We start from the raw sequence: 14,156 nt of genomic DNA, 5'->3' as shown, positions 1-14,156 counted from the left end.
CGCTTCTGCATCAATTGCATCGATCCCTCCTCCAGAGACCCTTGAAACAAAAAAAAAAAAACCACAAATAAACGCAGGTCCCTCAGTCTCGATCCACAGAAGCCCTGGCCACGGAGCACGGAACAGACACGCTTGACCACCAATCCGAACAGAATCCCACGCCGAAGAGGAGGCAGAACCTTGTGTGTCTTGCTTGACTCAAAGGTTTCTGCTGACCCCCCCTTTTTTTCTCCCCTCGACTAATTGATGGTCTGTCCGATTGGAAGGGGTAACCGTAACCCGCTGACTGCATATGCAGTAAGAGAGGAAGGGAGAAGAAGAAAGGAAAGGGGAAAAAAGCAAATCAGATTTGTTGAAGGGATCACTGTGGGAAGATGATGCTTGGTCAGCCCCAAACACACATGCCTGCCACCTACATCTCCACCCCATACCAGAACATGGAGGGGTATTATCCAACCCTAGCGACTGCACCCACTACCGGCAGCTCGTTAGAAAACCAACAACAGCATCAGCACTTGCAGCCGCAGCAGCATCCGCCACCACGTATGCGCCGAAAAAGAAAGGCAGACAGTCAGGATGCCAACAACGAGAGGCTGACCAAGCGCATGAGTTTGTTGAACATAGGTATGGCCTCCTTTTTCCCTTTTGATCCTTTCTCCCTTTCCTTCATCCTTGCGAATCCTAGTCGCGTCTCGTTCTTGTCGGCTCTCTGACATCATCGCAGAACAAAATGGCTCCAGACTCTATGTTCCCGTCGAGCAGCCACCGCCAGGACCCTCTCTGGCTGCCAGCGATGCCGCAGCCGCTGGTCTTCCCTCTCTAGAGGAGGAGCACATGCAGCTCGACGACACGAAACACAAGGTCTACATTTATAACCTGGATGACGAGATCTCCTCTGACAACGAGTCCGAGCCCGAACAGGGTCGCCTCGTCTTCCTGCCCGATATCGAGAAGCACCTGCGCGCAAACCGCATCCCCGTGCCCAGGCCCATCCTTCCGAACAAGGACGGGGAGCTAGCCGGCATGCAGCTGGTCCTGTACTCGGACGGCCCCAGCTCCATCACCGTGCCAGAGGACCAGGACAGCGTTCGCAAGGCGGTTCTCGAGGCACGTGCAAGGGTGAGGCAGAAGCAGGCCGAGCAGCGGGGACAGAGCCCGACAACCACAACGACAACCACGACGACGTTGCCCACCAAGAAGTCATTCGCGACGCCTGTGGTAGTCAGGCCTTCGGCCCAGGCGATGGTCCAGCCAATGGCCCAGCCGAGCACGGAGGCGGGTCCTGCACAGGATGCAATGCTTCCCGACTATGATGCGGACGCGATGGACATTGATTGATCAAAGGACGCGAGGCGATTCTCTAGATGTTTATGATACCCGATTGAAAGCTTACAGGACTTACATGACTAGCAACGTATAAGCGATGATTTTCTGAAATACATACTTAGGAGGCAAAGGCGCAGAAGCGAGAGATATGATCAGTTTTTTTCTTCTTTTTTTCTTTTCTTTTTCTTCGAGCATTAATTCAAGTTATGTTGTCTGGCTAATAGTACAGACTGCTCTACAATTCCTCCAGGGAAAAAAGAAGCTTGTGCTTGGTGATTGATCGACTTTCGATCCGCTCAAAATCAGTGTGCAATACTTTGGGTCTATTTGTCAGACCCCCTCAGCCTTATGCTCGTCACGGCCAGCTCAGTAAGCCTCATCCATCTTGGGGCCACATAGGTGCATGCATCTAGATGCTCTTTGTCAGCCACCAACTCCTCCCGCCCCTCCCCTTTTACAGCCGGTAAGGATTCGAAGACCCTGTGCCCTGCGGCGCAACAGGCGAGGCTGCGGTATGCGCAGGCGGGGGCCCCTCGGGAGAGCCGTACTCCTCGTCCGCGGGGCGGGGCGTCGGTCCTTGCGTCCACTGCGAGGGGGCCGTCTTAGTGCCTCCTACAGGACCATCATAGATGGGCGGACGGCCGGCAGGATCGTACATGGGCGGTGGCGGCGGCATGTTAGGCTGCATGTTGTAATACTGCCCCTGGTAATCAGGCCGGTAGGTTGTGTAGGAGGACTGCGGGTAGGCGTAGCGCGGATCGACGCGTGCCAGTTCGGCGCGAGAGATGAGCCACTAGAGGAATGGTCAATACGACGAGGCAGACAGAGGAGGAGAGAGAGAGGCGTTGGTGAGGCTTCGGAGCCACGTACCCTATGGTATGCCAATGGTGGGAGGCCCTTTCTTATCCTCCTCTTGGCGTGCATATAGCCGACCGTCGAGTACACCGCTAGGATGACGATGAGGCCAAGAAAGACTGACCATTTGATGATGAGGCCCGTCTGTGTATGACATGGTCAGCTTTTCATTTCTTTTTTTGCTCTCGGTAGTCCGAGCCAAGCCTCGTTGAGAGTGCGCTCTTCACAAATAAAAAGGGCTGGGTCACTTGCCCTCGAATACCAAAAGGGAACTAAACGTCCATTCTCCTCCACAAAGCCTTCAGGAACATCTGTCGCTCTGACCTGCATCTGTACCAAAGTTGGTGCGTCCATTTTGAATAATGAATGTGTCCAGTGCACACGACTCTGGTGGATTACGTGTGTGTGTGTGCGTGTGTGGCGTTCAGCTCAAGGGCCACAAGCGGGTTCCAGGGTCAAAGGTTTGCAAAGCAACGATGGATATGTTCGTGGTCGACACGAATGAAAAGAAGATGTAAAAGAGAGACAACAGGCAGTTCGTTGATTCAACCGTCAAGAAAAATTGAAGCAGAAAAAGGAGGAAAGGGAAGCAAAATGCCAAGCCGTCCACTTTATTGGGAAAGCATGAGACGGACGGCCACAATTTACGATGTCGTCCCTTCTTCGACCAGCCCAGGCGACGAAGGGACAGGGTGGCTGTCTAACGCCGTGTTCACCAGCGAATAATACGATAATTGGGAGGCCAACACAGGGGGGGAGCGGGTGCTGGCTGGGCTGTGCACCGGGCGACTCGTCACCCATTTGGACGACCCCCAATGACGGAACCTTGCCCAATCGTTCATGTCTCGAACGGATATGAAACCGTGCTGCGACAGTGATCCGGTAACACCCACAACGGCTTGCTGCACCGCCGGTCACTGAACAAGCGCTCTGTCTCGGTATTCTCTGTCGTGTTGGATATCCCCTTCTTCTTTGACTATTTTCTTACTGCTCAGCCTCAATGATCTCTCCACCTGAGATTTTTGATTGACGCTTTTGTTACGGGTTTTTCGTGCCAGTCTTCAGATTGTTCGTGCCAGTCGCCAGCCGTGTTCTTGTGGCTGACGGGAGGAAAGACTGGCTTTGTGGCCTTGTCTAGCCTCCCAGCATTCCACTGGCACGAGTATAAATCACCTCGAAGATGATTCGGCATGTGAGATAGGTTACGTGAGCGCAGCTGTATCGAGCAGTGGACAATTACAGGCTTACGGTCATCCTATCGCGACGCCTTCAGGGTTGTCTCGCCCGTACAGGTGTTTCAACTCACATCCCTTCAGATGTACCTTAAGTAAGACATTCTGCCAGTAGCCCTGTCTACCGTTGTTAATGAGTCCTCAATACAGCAGCGCACCATGTATCACTTGCGATAGTCTGCTGACATCAATTCGGCCTGAAATTGGTCAAAACTCTCCCAGCATGATCATTTGGTACACCTAGACTTATACAAGCTCCTAACCCTGGGCTTGGGACCCCATGCCAAGATCATAACATTCAGCCACGCGGCCATTAATTAAATTTCGGCATGTAAATTTCCATGCGCGTTTCCGTACAAAAGGTGCCAGGAGCAAGACTTGCATTTGATTCTCATAGAGAAATTAAATCTTTGTCATGGCCGATCAAGTGAGTCCGTTCGCGCAATCTCCGACGTGTAGGTGAAACCACGCTGCCATCTGGGCACACATCCCGCTTCTCTGCTCTCATCCGGCCGACCACACAGGTCCAGATGCCCCACACCAAAGGCACGAACTACATGAATGACATTTTTGCAAATCGAAGCATGGTCAGATGGCCGAGCGGTTATGGCGTCAGGTTAAGGTCAGCTTAACACAACTTCCTGATGGAGCAATCCTCCTGGGTTCGAGTCCCAGTCTGATCAAAACATTTTCTTTTGTTAATTTGCGAAAGTTTATTTTTATTTTGTTTATTTGACAAGGGCATTGTTTTCTCTTATCGACCCTTTTTATTTAAAGAACTACTTTATTATTACTGCAAATCATAATCCAGGGACGTTCCGTCATTCCCAACCTATCTTCAATTACGCCGGTACAAAATCGGCACCGGACGCTGCATGTGGTGGCAAATAAAATTCAAATTCCGGGATTTAGTAATGTTAAGGTTTCTGCAGGATACTCGCTGCCTGTACTGAAGATGGATGCCATCGACTATTTGGGCAGATAACAGTCTGAGTATTTCAATGTCTGAGCCAGCCTAAATTGCTAAGGAATTTCATGCACAGCGGCCAGCACCTCCGACCCTCTGCATAGCGTAATCTGCGCTGATTGTAGTATCGTTAAACGCATACGTACATCTTAGTGAGCAGTACCCGTGTCGGCATATCCGTTACAACCGGAAAATATACTAATCAGCAGCCATTCCTTACGGCTCAGGACGATTGATCAAAGGAACAAGACCTGGGAGCAATTTCCATCCTCGAACCCATGCAGGACCTAATGCTCGGCACTGCAGTAGTGGTCATTAGTAGTTCGAACTCATTGTATGAAGCAAGGGCCAGTTTCTCATTGACGAGATGATTATTATAGGTCTAGACTGCTGACAGATTCACTCAGTGGGTGTTCTTCAATTCTATGCAGGATGCCTCAACCCACATCCTCTCTAGTTTATTTGTAATGAGCGTAAACGTCACCTCTCATTCATTCTGCACTAACGATCCCATATGAAGGAAAAAGGCCAAAGTAGATTATTGCAATTTACTCGCCAGGGAATCAGGTCACGACTTGCAAGGCCAATAAGCCGGATGAATTCGCAGACCTGTGACAAATGTCTTCTGGGAATCCTCGCACAGTAGTAGTAATAGTTGAATCCTTCAGCTACCTAGTTGTCCTGGAACTGTTGCTCCTTGATTCACCGCCCCAGGTTTCCGACACTCTGCATATCCAAGTCAATAATAAGCTGCTGTTACGGAACAACGGAAGCGGGTTGGGGGCCATGATGATGCATGCGTGGTCAGATTCTCGCCTTCCAACGGCTTATTGGTTGTGATTCCGATTACTAATTGTCATGCTTCAAGGTGAGTCTCATGGCTCGCCAGTGAAAATGTCACCTTGTATTTTTTATTTTCTTTTCTTTTCTTCCCTTCTTGTTCTGACCGCCACCGTTTCCGCACACTCCCACCTCGCCGCCACGTTATTGGCGCTGCCATGGTAGGACTGAAACGGATCAAGACCTCTGACGCGAGCATTGTGATGACACAGGAAGAGATAAACGGCCATCTTCGTCCAATCCCTGAGCAAGGGCACGGCCAAATGGTTCAGAGGCGCTAACCCGATCTCATGCTTTCTCTCACTTTGAATCGAATCAATCTTCTAGAACAATGTCTTGTGCGTAGTCATACGACCAGTTGCCGATGAGTACTCGAACTGCCTCGTGGCTATAATTATGCTACGAAATGGCGATGATGACAATGGCTCCCCAGCAGCTCGGTCAAAATAGCACATCTACTGCTTCGTTTATACAGATACAGCACGGATGAGCGTGGTCCGACCCAACAAAGGTCTCATTTGGCAAATCTCTCACTCTTTAAAATCGTCAACGTCTTTCGAAAGCTCGAGACGGCCCTCGTGTCGAGCAAGTAAGCAATTTAAGCATCTCCATGAAATCAAATCGAACTGGGCTACGCAAATCTAGGCCTATACGGTCAGTATAATTCATCGAGGACCATGGGGAGCAATAGCAGTGAAAAAAGTAAGCACTCGAGAGTGTGTAATTCACCAGTTGTGTGCTAGCATCCTTGAGTAGCTGAGTCTCGTAATTTTATCCTATCCTATCACTACAGGTGAGGAAAACGGCACGGCCTTATCCTCTTTGAGACCATGCTTCCATCTGCTTCACTCAGGGATCACTGCCTCGCTAGCAGGGACTCCAGCCTTCCAATGGTACTTTGATGCCACGTGCTCGTCCAGAGGCACCTTCTGGCCCTTGATACCATAAAAGTTCTCCCGGTATGTCCCACCCTCGACATACCCGTCCCAGAACAGTCCCCTAGCCTTAAGCTCCGGCAGCAAGAGCTCGATGATGTCCTTGAACGAGCCAGGAAACAGCGCATAGGCCTTGACATCTGTTAATAAAACTGCCTCGAGCAACAGTCGCCATGAGTCTGGCCGGAAATGTTTCACTCACAAAGTTGAATCCATCAACATCTGCCTCGTCGACCCATTTCTGCAGATTGTCGGCCACCTGGGCAGGGGTTCCGACCATGATCGGGCCGTTTCCTCCTAAGGCGACATGCTCCGCTACCGTGTGCTTGGTCCATTTGGAGTTTTCGGGAGCAAACTTGGCGTATCCCTCGACGGTGGACCTGAGAAGGGTTTTGTCTGTCAGTGTGCGAGTTCCGCATCGCTATCGAGTGGTTGCGATGTGTGATGAGTTGCAAGTTGTTGTATCACTTACCGAACGGCGTTGCTTTCCACCTGCCGAAGTTCCTCATCGTCACCGTACTTGCTCAAATCGATCCCAGTCCAGCCAGCGAAGAGAGCCAGGGCACCTTCAGTGGATGCGTATTGCCTGTAGTCCTTCAGCTTGGCCTGAGCCTCTTCTTCCGTCCTCCCAAGAATGGGCGTCACAAGAGCGAGGACTTTAATGTTGTCCGGGTTCCGGCCATATTCCTCCTGCGCCATCTTTCGCACCTCGGCGATGCTCTTTGCGCACACTTGAGGGCTGTGTGCGGAAGTAAAAATGGCCTGCGGTCATTTTCGTTTTCTATTTTAGCATCAAGGCTTCATCGTACTGGCAAATGAGCATCTCGGTGTGAGGGGACTGACCTCGGCATGTTGCGCGGCAAAAATCTTGCCTTGCTTCGAAGTCCCTGCCTGGAGTAGGAGGGGGGTGCGTTGAGGGCTCGGCTGGACGATATGCGGGCCAGGCACAGTGAAGAACTTGCCATTGTGATCGATGGGCCGTACGCGGTCTGGTGAGGTGTAAACACCCTTCTCACGGTCAAGGACCACGGCATCATCCCGCCAGGAGGACTGGAATAGCTTGTACATCACGGTCATGTACTCCTCGGCCTGCGCATATCGATCATCGTGCTGTGGCTGCTCTGCGCGGCCCATGTTCCGAGCAGCCGAGTCCAGATAGCTCGTGACAATCTTTTCTCATCAATCAGCCAATAATTCCCCAAGTGGTTATCTCAAATAGATCAGCTTACATTCCAGCCGAGTCTGGGTTAAAGAAATATTTCAGTCCTACATGATTCTCAAAATGAGGAGGATAGGAAGAAGAAAGGAAACACGGGGGGAATTCCCGATCATACTCACCGGCCCTTTGTCAAGTGGTCCACCGTGCTCAGTCGCCGAGCAAGATGATAAGGCTGCTCATAAGTTGTGGAAACAGTCACGCCGAAGCCGATGTTGCTTGTTGCAGCAGCCATTGCCGACACAACGGACAGCGGCTCATTGACAGGCCCTGCATCCTCATAATTCAGCCTCTCTCGATCGCTAGACACCTTCTAGACCTCTTGAATGGGACATAAAACTTACACTGAGCGCCGGTGATAACTGCTGGATCAAGGGATCCCTTATACACATCGTATCCTCCCAAGACGTCGGCTATGAAGATGCCATGGAACTTGGCCTGCTCGAGCAGCTTGGCCAATTCGACCCAGTGATCGACGTCTGTGAACTTCCAGGACTGGTCCTCTGGATGTCTCCAGAGGCCTGGAGACTGATGTCCACTGCCTGAAGCCCTTGTCAGTATGGCGGATTACCTCCACTCGGAAGACGACAGGTAAGCATGTCGATAGGTACTTACACATCTCCACAAAAGCGTTCACGATGAGACGCTTTTGCTTTTTCTCGCCATTCTGGGTAGCCATCTTGCTGGAAAGGATTCAGGTAGCCTTGCCGCACGCGTTGTGTGTGTGTGTTTTCCTACCAGGGCTGTAGGTTGAGATTTGTGTTCAACCTTTCACAAAGACTCGAAAGCATCAAACAACTCCTCCTAACTATATTTTAGCACACCCGAAAATCGAATATCCTACCGGCCCGATGATCATCATTCTCCGTGTCTCCGGCAAGTCGCCAAGGGTAGCTACCGTTTGGGACGTCTTGGAAGGCGTGCTTCCTAGCGGGGGGATCGATATTGCGCCATACGAGCGTCGATGGTGTGCCACCGACACGCCGTATACTGCAGACCTACACAGAGTGAACGACGAAAATTGCTGTCAGAACTTCTCCACCTGGCTGCCATTTGTTTCGGGAATCCTCGCCAAGTTCAATCAGAGGAGCGCGTATGTTTAGCAGGTCCGGGTGGGTTTGCGGCGAGGCGTGGGGCCTTGGAAACCTTGCTGAGATGATGAAGTATGCAGAGCTGCTTGCGCCATACCTCGCTGCTGGGCATCGGGTGTCGCCCTCTTTCCTATCTGCGACACCCCGCCCACCCCGTCGGTGCAATGTCGTTATCTAGGATGCTGCTGATTTGTAAAAGAAACATACAGTCCACCCGTATTACTTAGCACTTCCTGCGTGCGTTCATTATTCAGGGTCTGAGTCGTGGCGCAAGGCCAAGGGAACTTCTTAAGGCTACAACTTAAACAAGCGGCACGTCATCCCAGTAGCAATACAAGCGATCACGACCTGTAAAGTCAAAAATACTTTTTGTGGACAACGACATTTCTATCATGCGCAAATGGACGTTACTTCGCAAGCTGTCAAGTAAAGTCAGAAGCAAACAATTTACCAAGGACCCCGTCGCCGGCGCCGCCACCACCACCAACCCAGGCGTGATTGATGCCATCACGCCGCCGCCGTCAGCCACAATGTCATCACCAGCTACCGTCCCCGAGACACAACGTGTTCTGCTGCTTTACGGTCCGAGACAGCCCTACAAAGTTGTCCAAGATTATCCGGTTCCAAGACTCCAAGGAGATGCCGAGATCCTAGTGAAAACAAATACCATCGGCCTCAACCCTATAGATTGGAAAGCACCGTGAGTTGTCGTCCTTGCATTGATGGAAGCCTTGAGTGCATTAGTTTCTGGAGCCATGCTGATCATTCACTTTTCCTGGGAATAAAGCGACTTCAATTTTGCCATACCAGAGCTTCCCTATCTTTCTGGAAGGGAACTCTCTGGCGACGTATGTCAACTTTCCAGTGACTCGTCGAGGTTCAAAGTGGGAGACAGAGTGCGTTTCCTCCCACCTCTTACCTGAATCGTATTCATTCTTCCTTTTGAAAGGCCCGAGTTCTCATCATCCGATTAGGTCATTGCTATTTCCACCGACTACCGGGACCCTCGCAAGGCAGCATATCAGGAATATGTAGTTACTTTCGACTTCAACGCAGTCCGCCTACCTCCTCAACTATCTTATGAAGAGGGCTCGACACTGGGTGTCGCCTTTGTGGCCGCTGCACTCGCACTAGGGATATGTATGGGCGTCGATTTCAGCGAGATCGCGGACGGGCCGGACCTGTTGAAGATCGTCAAGGAAGTTGCCCCTGAATCAATCCCTGAGGATATTCGAGCCGAGTCTCTGAACGGTATCCCTGAGCACGAGCGCGCAAGACCTGGGGACTGGCTTGCGGTCTGGGGAGGTGAGTGGCGTGGACCAATTCTTGAACGGGTGATTATGAACGCTGCTGACGAACGCAATAAAAGGTTCTGCCACGTCGGCAAACCTGACGGTCCAGCTTGCACGGCTAGCAGGGCTCAAAGTCGCCACGATCGTGGACAGTGCCAAGCACGGCCTGCGTATATCTAACCACAAGTTCATCCGGCCTGACCTGCTCATTGACAGCCATGATCCTCAGCGGGCCATCCAGGTCCTCCAGCGCAACGTTGGGGATGAGATCCGGTTCGGCATCGACACAAGAGGCAAGGACACCGCCGCCATGCTCCTCGAGGGCCTGACCAAGAGTCGGTCGGGAACCATCAACGCGGAGCCGCCTTCTCCTCCAGCTACGCCGCGCACCAGCCCCTCGTTCTCGGCCCACCTCATCGGGCTGACTGGGCTGCCCAAGGGAGTCGCAGCCGACGGGATTGCGCTGCACGCAGTGCCCATCAAATTGTTCCATGAGGTGCCGGCCGTGGGCCACGCTATGGTCACATGGCTGGAGCGGCTGCTTGAGCAAGGGCTTGTGTCCCCGCCGGAGATTATAGATATCGAGGAAGGCCTCGAGAATGTGAACACTGGACTGGATAGGATGCGAAAAGGAGAGATTAGCGGCGGGAAGCTGGTTGTCAGGATAAGCGAGGAGTGATGGGCGTTTCTTGTGAAGAGCGAGACCTCAGGGCAGCGCATACAAAAGAGATAGAAGTTACGCCCGCCCAGTATGTGTAGATGATTTCATACTAGATTCCTCTGAGAACATATCATAGCGAGATAATTTTTAGGAGATGGGGGGAACCAAGATTACAAAATTTCTATCAAAAGAAGGGAAATATCCTTACGATGGGCTGTGGACAAGTTCTTGCTGTCAGGATCATGCCAAAGCGGACAGCATGTTTATTTTTTTCATTTTTTTTTTCATCCCATGCTGTTGATTTTCATACATTTTTTGTAAGAACGAAAGAGCAGAGAAGGGAAAAAGATAGACAATAGATCGACTTTCTGTTCACATAAACTGGTATCTAGGTAAAAGGTGTCTGTCTCAAGTCGATCGGAAGACCTGTCTCCTACTTTTCTACATACATACATATATTGAATTGAAATCAAAACCTCTCACTACATGGAAGATAACATTTTGTTGGCGCAGAATTCAAGTGATCGGCAGCAAATTGTAAAAAGTAGATCATGCACATTTTGGCTAAACGTAAAGAACCGCATCAGATAGGAAGTCTCCGATGAGCGGCTCGGGAGATGGTGTCACGATAAGCGTTTTCGACGTGCTCTGACGTGCTCGGAAGCCGCACGTGGGGTCGTCTGCACAAGTGTTCCGACCTCTCTGAAAGATGTGCCACTTCATAGGCTAGATGTGTCGTGCTCGGTAATGTGAACCTCATGCTTGGATGGGTGGAATTTCTGTATAAACATGGGGATAATATGAATAAGTGGCGTCGTAGTAATGATACAGATTAATCAAAATTTGGGCCGTGACGATTGAGACCGGCCGCATTACTCACCAATTTTTGGAAGAAAGAGAAAAGAACAACGGCTATTTGGCTTTTGTCTATTCTAGATTATCTTTTACCATCCCTGTTGCTTCACAATTATGGCGGCGAAAGTGAATGGCCATGAAGCAGCACAGCCTGCCACCACAGGCGATGCTCCCGTTTTAGGCAATGGGGAGGAGAGCATCTTGGCCTACGAGGTGACCAACCACGTCAAAAAAGCCAGATCCCTCGCCAGCTCTGATGATGCCACACTATTGACGAGCGGTTCGACAAAGCCAGTCCCATACCCCAAAGCTCGGTTCGATCTCATCAACCGGTTCGTGGACGAGCCTCGAAAACTACGCGTCGTCATTGTCGGTGGAGGTCTCGCAGGAATTCTGAGCGGCTGTCTGCTACCCGCCAAGGTACCGGGCATTGAGCTTGTTATCTACGAGAAGAATCCGGATTTTGTGAGTAACAATGAAGCAGAGAGAAGGCTGACACTTATTGTTGGTGAACGCTTGCTGAGTAAATATTCACGATGCAGGGCGGGACGTGGTTTGAGAACATATATCCAGGTGAGCCCAATTATATCTTTGGGGTGTCAAGTGTGTTTCTTGCGGAACAGTCGCTGACGATTCTCCAGGCGTACGCTGTGATATTCCGTCACACGTCTACCAGTCTACATTCTCTCCGAAAACTGACTGGAGCGATGAATTTGCGCCTGGAGCCGAAATTCGCGACTATTGGCAGTCCGTGGCCAAGAAGTATAATGTCTACCAGTACGCCAAATTCCAGCACCGGGTCGACGAGGCCAGCTGGGACGGCGAAAACTGGCGCCTGGCAGTCACCAACCTTGAGACTGGAGAGGTCGTTCACGACAAGGCAGATTTCGTGCTCACGTGTATTGGGCGATTCAACGCCTGGAAACTGCCGAGTTATCCCGGCATGTCGGAGTACAAGGGGATCTTGCGCCACGCTTCTCACTGGAATGCCGACTTTGATCCCAGTGGGAAGAAAGTAGCAGTCATTGGCAACGGTGCCAGTGGCATTCAGCTCGTGTCTAATTTGCAGCGCAGCGTGGCAAGGCTGGATCATTATGCCAGGAACAAGACCTGGATCGCAGCCTCCTGGGCGGGGGACGAAAGGACGCTCGGTCCTCAACCCATTCCAGAGGAGCAGAAGGACTCTTTCAAGGACCCAGAAACCTATCTGGCCTTCAGAAAAGGCATGGAGGACAAGTACTGGAGGAAATTCAACACTTTCCTGAAGGGCGAGGCCAACGACAAAATTCGACAGTTCTTTGCCGACACCATGAAGGCACGCCTGTCCAAAAAGCCAGAGCTTCTGGATGACCTGGTGCCAGACTTCTCCCCAAACTGTCGCCGCCTGACACCTGGTCCTGGATATCTGGAGGCGCTGCAGGAAGACAATGTCGACTTCATCCGCCAAGGAATCAAGCGGTTCACCCAGACGGGCATCGAGACTGTGGACGGGACGCATCGGGAGGTTGATGCGATATTTTGTGCGACTGGCGCCAATGGCGACATGATCCCGCCTTTCCCTATACGTGCGCTTGGCAAAGAGCTGTCCAACGTCTGGGCCCAAGACGGAGAATACGGTTTCCCCTACACATACCTCGGAGCAGCCACCCCGGGCTTTCCCAACCTGCTCTTCGTCCATGGCCCTCACGGAACAGGTCCCAGCGGTACGGTGCCGCATAGCGTCGAGGCACAACTGACCCACTATGCCAAGGTCCTCCGCAAGGTCTCCCGCGAGGGCATCAAGTCCATGACCCCCAAGAAAGCTGCCGCGGACGACTTTGTCGAGTACTGCGATGCTTTCTTTTCCACAACCGTCCTGACCAACTGCTCTAGCTGGTATAATGGGTCCGTTCCTGGGGGCAGAATTCATGGCATATGGCCTGGCAGTGCGCTACACTGCGCGATAGTGAGACGGGAGCCCAGATGGGAGGACTGGGACTACGAGCATTTAGACGTTGCCAAGGGAAACAGGTTTGCCTTTTACTTTGGTAATGGTGGCACGAAGAAGGAACAAGATGAAAAGTCGGACATGACGAGCTATCTCGACTTACCAGAGCGGATCGACCTGCGAGACGTTCATGAATCGTGGTGGCTTGTGCCATAGAAATCCGTCATTTCTCTAAAAATTCGGGATCCTCGACTGGGTAGACGGCCCGTGGCAGTAGTTCCTGTATGTCTGACAGGGAGGTAGTCAAAGCATGGATTTCGAAACCGCCGTTCCTGTCATATCTTGGGTAGCTAGTGATTAGTACTTGGATGTCTCAAATCACCAAGGATCGCACGTGGATGGCACGTGATATAGTAATGCTGTGGCAGGTTGCCTGGGTCTAGAACCATGGGAAACATGCGTACCCAAAAGGCTAGACACCTGGATACTCAAGTCGACAAGGTTTATGTACCCTGGCGTAGATGCTGTGCATATTTGAACAGATCAGATCCTCGGCTCTTGGCCTCAGCCGTTAGCAGTGCTCCCGACGAGTCTCAAACGCCCTGCTGCATTACTCGGCCCAGCTTTTGATGGCTGATCGTTTCTCCTATACACGTAAATCTGCACCCCTGGAACTCGTTATATTGTGGGTACCAGGTCGTGCGTGCTAGAGTTTGCGACCACTGATCAACTCTATCCCCTGCTCGCCCCTGCGGATGGCGTGCTCACATTACGGCAGTGTTGTCATATGCTTGAAGATTGCCTCATCAGTGGCTGCGCGAGCTGATTTGACTGCATGCCGGTACGGATCAAAGTCTTGACTTTGGGCTAGGCCGCAAAAAATTCTGGGTATCTGGTGTAACCTCGGGCGTCGAGATAGGGCTATATGGATCCATTTTCAATTTCTGGCTATTACCTGA

The 14,156-nt window shown here is 51.5% G+C and overlaps 5 protein-coding genes and 1 non-coding gene across 6 annotated transcripts; 4 read left to right on the top strand and 2 right to left on the bottom strand.

Moving 5' to 3' along the window:
- Nucleotides 1-548: 548 nt before the first annotated feature.
- M406DRAFT_242662 (uncharacterized protein) lies at nucleotides 549-1,134 on the top strand (the record flags this gene model as incomplete). The annotated part of the gene is made up of 2 exons (XM_040916181.1): nucleotides 549-624; nucleotides 725-1,134. Coding segments are annotated over 2 exons (486 nt in total), but the record flags the coding sequence as incomplete, so codon positions are not given.
- A 646-nt stretch (nucleotides 1,135-1,780) lies between these two features.
- M406DRAFT_341467 (uncharacterized protein) lies at nucleotides 1,781-2,511 on the bottom strand (the record flags this gene model as incomplete). The annotated part of the gene is made up of 3 exons (XM_040921666.1): nucleotides 1,781-2,119; nucleotides 2,197-2,325; nucleotides 2,434-2,511. The coding sequence occupies 3 exons, from the start codon at nucleotides 2,509-2,511 to the stop codon at nucleotides 1,781-1,783; spliced, it is 546 nt and encodes a 181-aa protein (XP_040773178.1).
- Nucleotides 2,512-3,999: 1,488 nt separating this feature from the next.
- On the top strand, nucleotides 4,000-4,096 carry M406DRAFT_t105. The gene has a single exon. It is a non-coding gene; the product is annotated as a tRNA-Leu (tRNA).
- Nucleotides 4,097-6,065: 1,969 nt separating this feature from the next.
- Nucleotides 6,066-8,050, bottom strand: M406DRAFT_63189 (uncharacterized protein; the record flags this gene model as incomplete). The annotated part of the gene is made up of 8 exons (XM_040924819.1): nucleotides 6,066-6,287; nucleotides 6,358-6,535; nucleotides 6,628-6,917; nucleotides 6,999-7,325; nucleotides 7,385-7,397; nucleotides 7,494-7,641; nucleotides 7,716-7,913; nucleotides 7,987-8,050. The coding sequence occupies 8 exons, from the start codon at nucleotides 8,048-8,050 to the stop codon at nucleotides 6,066-6,068; spliced, it is 1,440 nt and encodes a 479-aa protein (XP_040773177.1).
- A 942-nt stretch (nucleotides 8,051-8,992) lies between these two features.
- Nucleotides 8,993-10,433, top strand: M406DRAFT_45552 (uncharacterized protein; the record flags this gene model as incomplete). Its single annotated transcript, XM_040924278.1, has 4 exons — nucleotides 8,993-9,162; nucleotides 9,250-9,358; nucleotides 9,437-9,767; nucleotides 9,832-10,433. 4 exons carry the CDS (start codon nucleotides 8,993-8,995, stop codon nucleotides 10,431-10,433), a joined length of 1,212 nt encoding a protein of 403 aa, XP_040773176.1.
- A 951-nt stretch (nucleotides 10,434-11,384) lies between these two features.
- Nucleotides 11,385-13,413, top strand: M406DRAFT_332582 (FAD/NAD(P)-binding domain-containing protein; the record flags this gene model as incomplete). The annotated part of the gene is made up of 3 exons (XM_040920762.1): nucleotides 11,385-11,735; nucleotides 11,813-11,843; nucleotides 11,912-13,413. The coding sequence occupies 3 exons, from the start codon at nucleotides 11,385-11,387 to the stop codon at nucleotides 13,411-13,413; spliced, it is 1,884 nt and encodes a 627-aa protein (XP_040773175.1).
- Between the last annotated feature and the right edge of the window lie 743 nt (nucleotides 13,414-14,156).

Source organism: Cryphonectria parasitica, assembly GCF_011745365.1.
Source record: "Cryphonectria parasitica EP155 unplaced genomic scaffold M406scaffold_7, whole genome shotgun sequence".
NCBI lineage: Eukaryota > Fungi > Ascomycota > Sordariomycetes > Diaporthales > Cryphonectriaceae > Cryphonectria > Cryphonectria parasitica.
The sequence above is the reverse complement of the archived record's forward strand: the minus strand, read 5'-3'. Positions and strand labels throughout refer to the sequence as shown.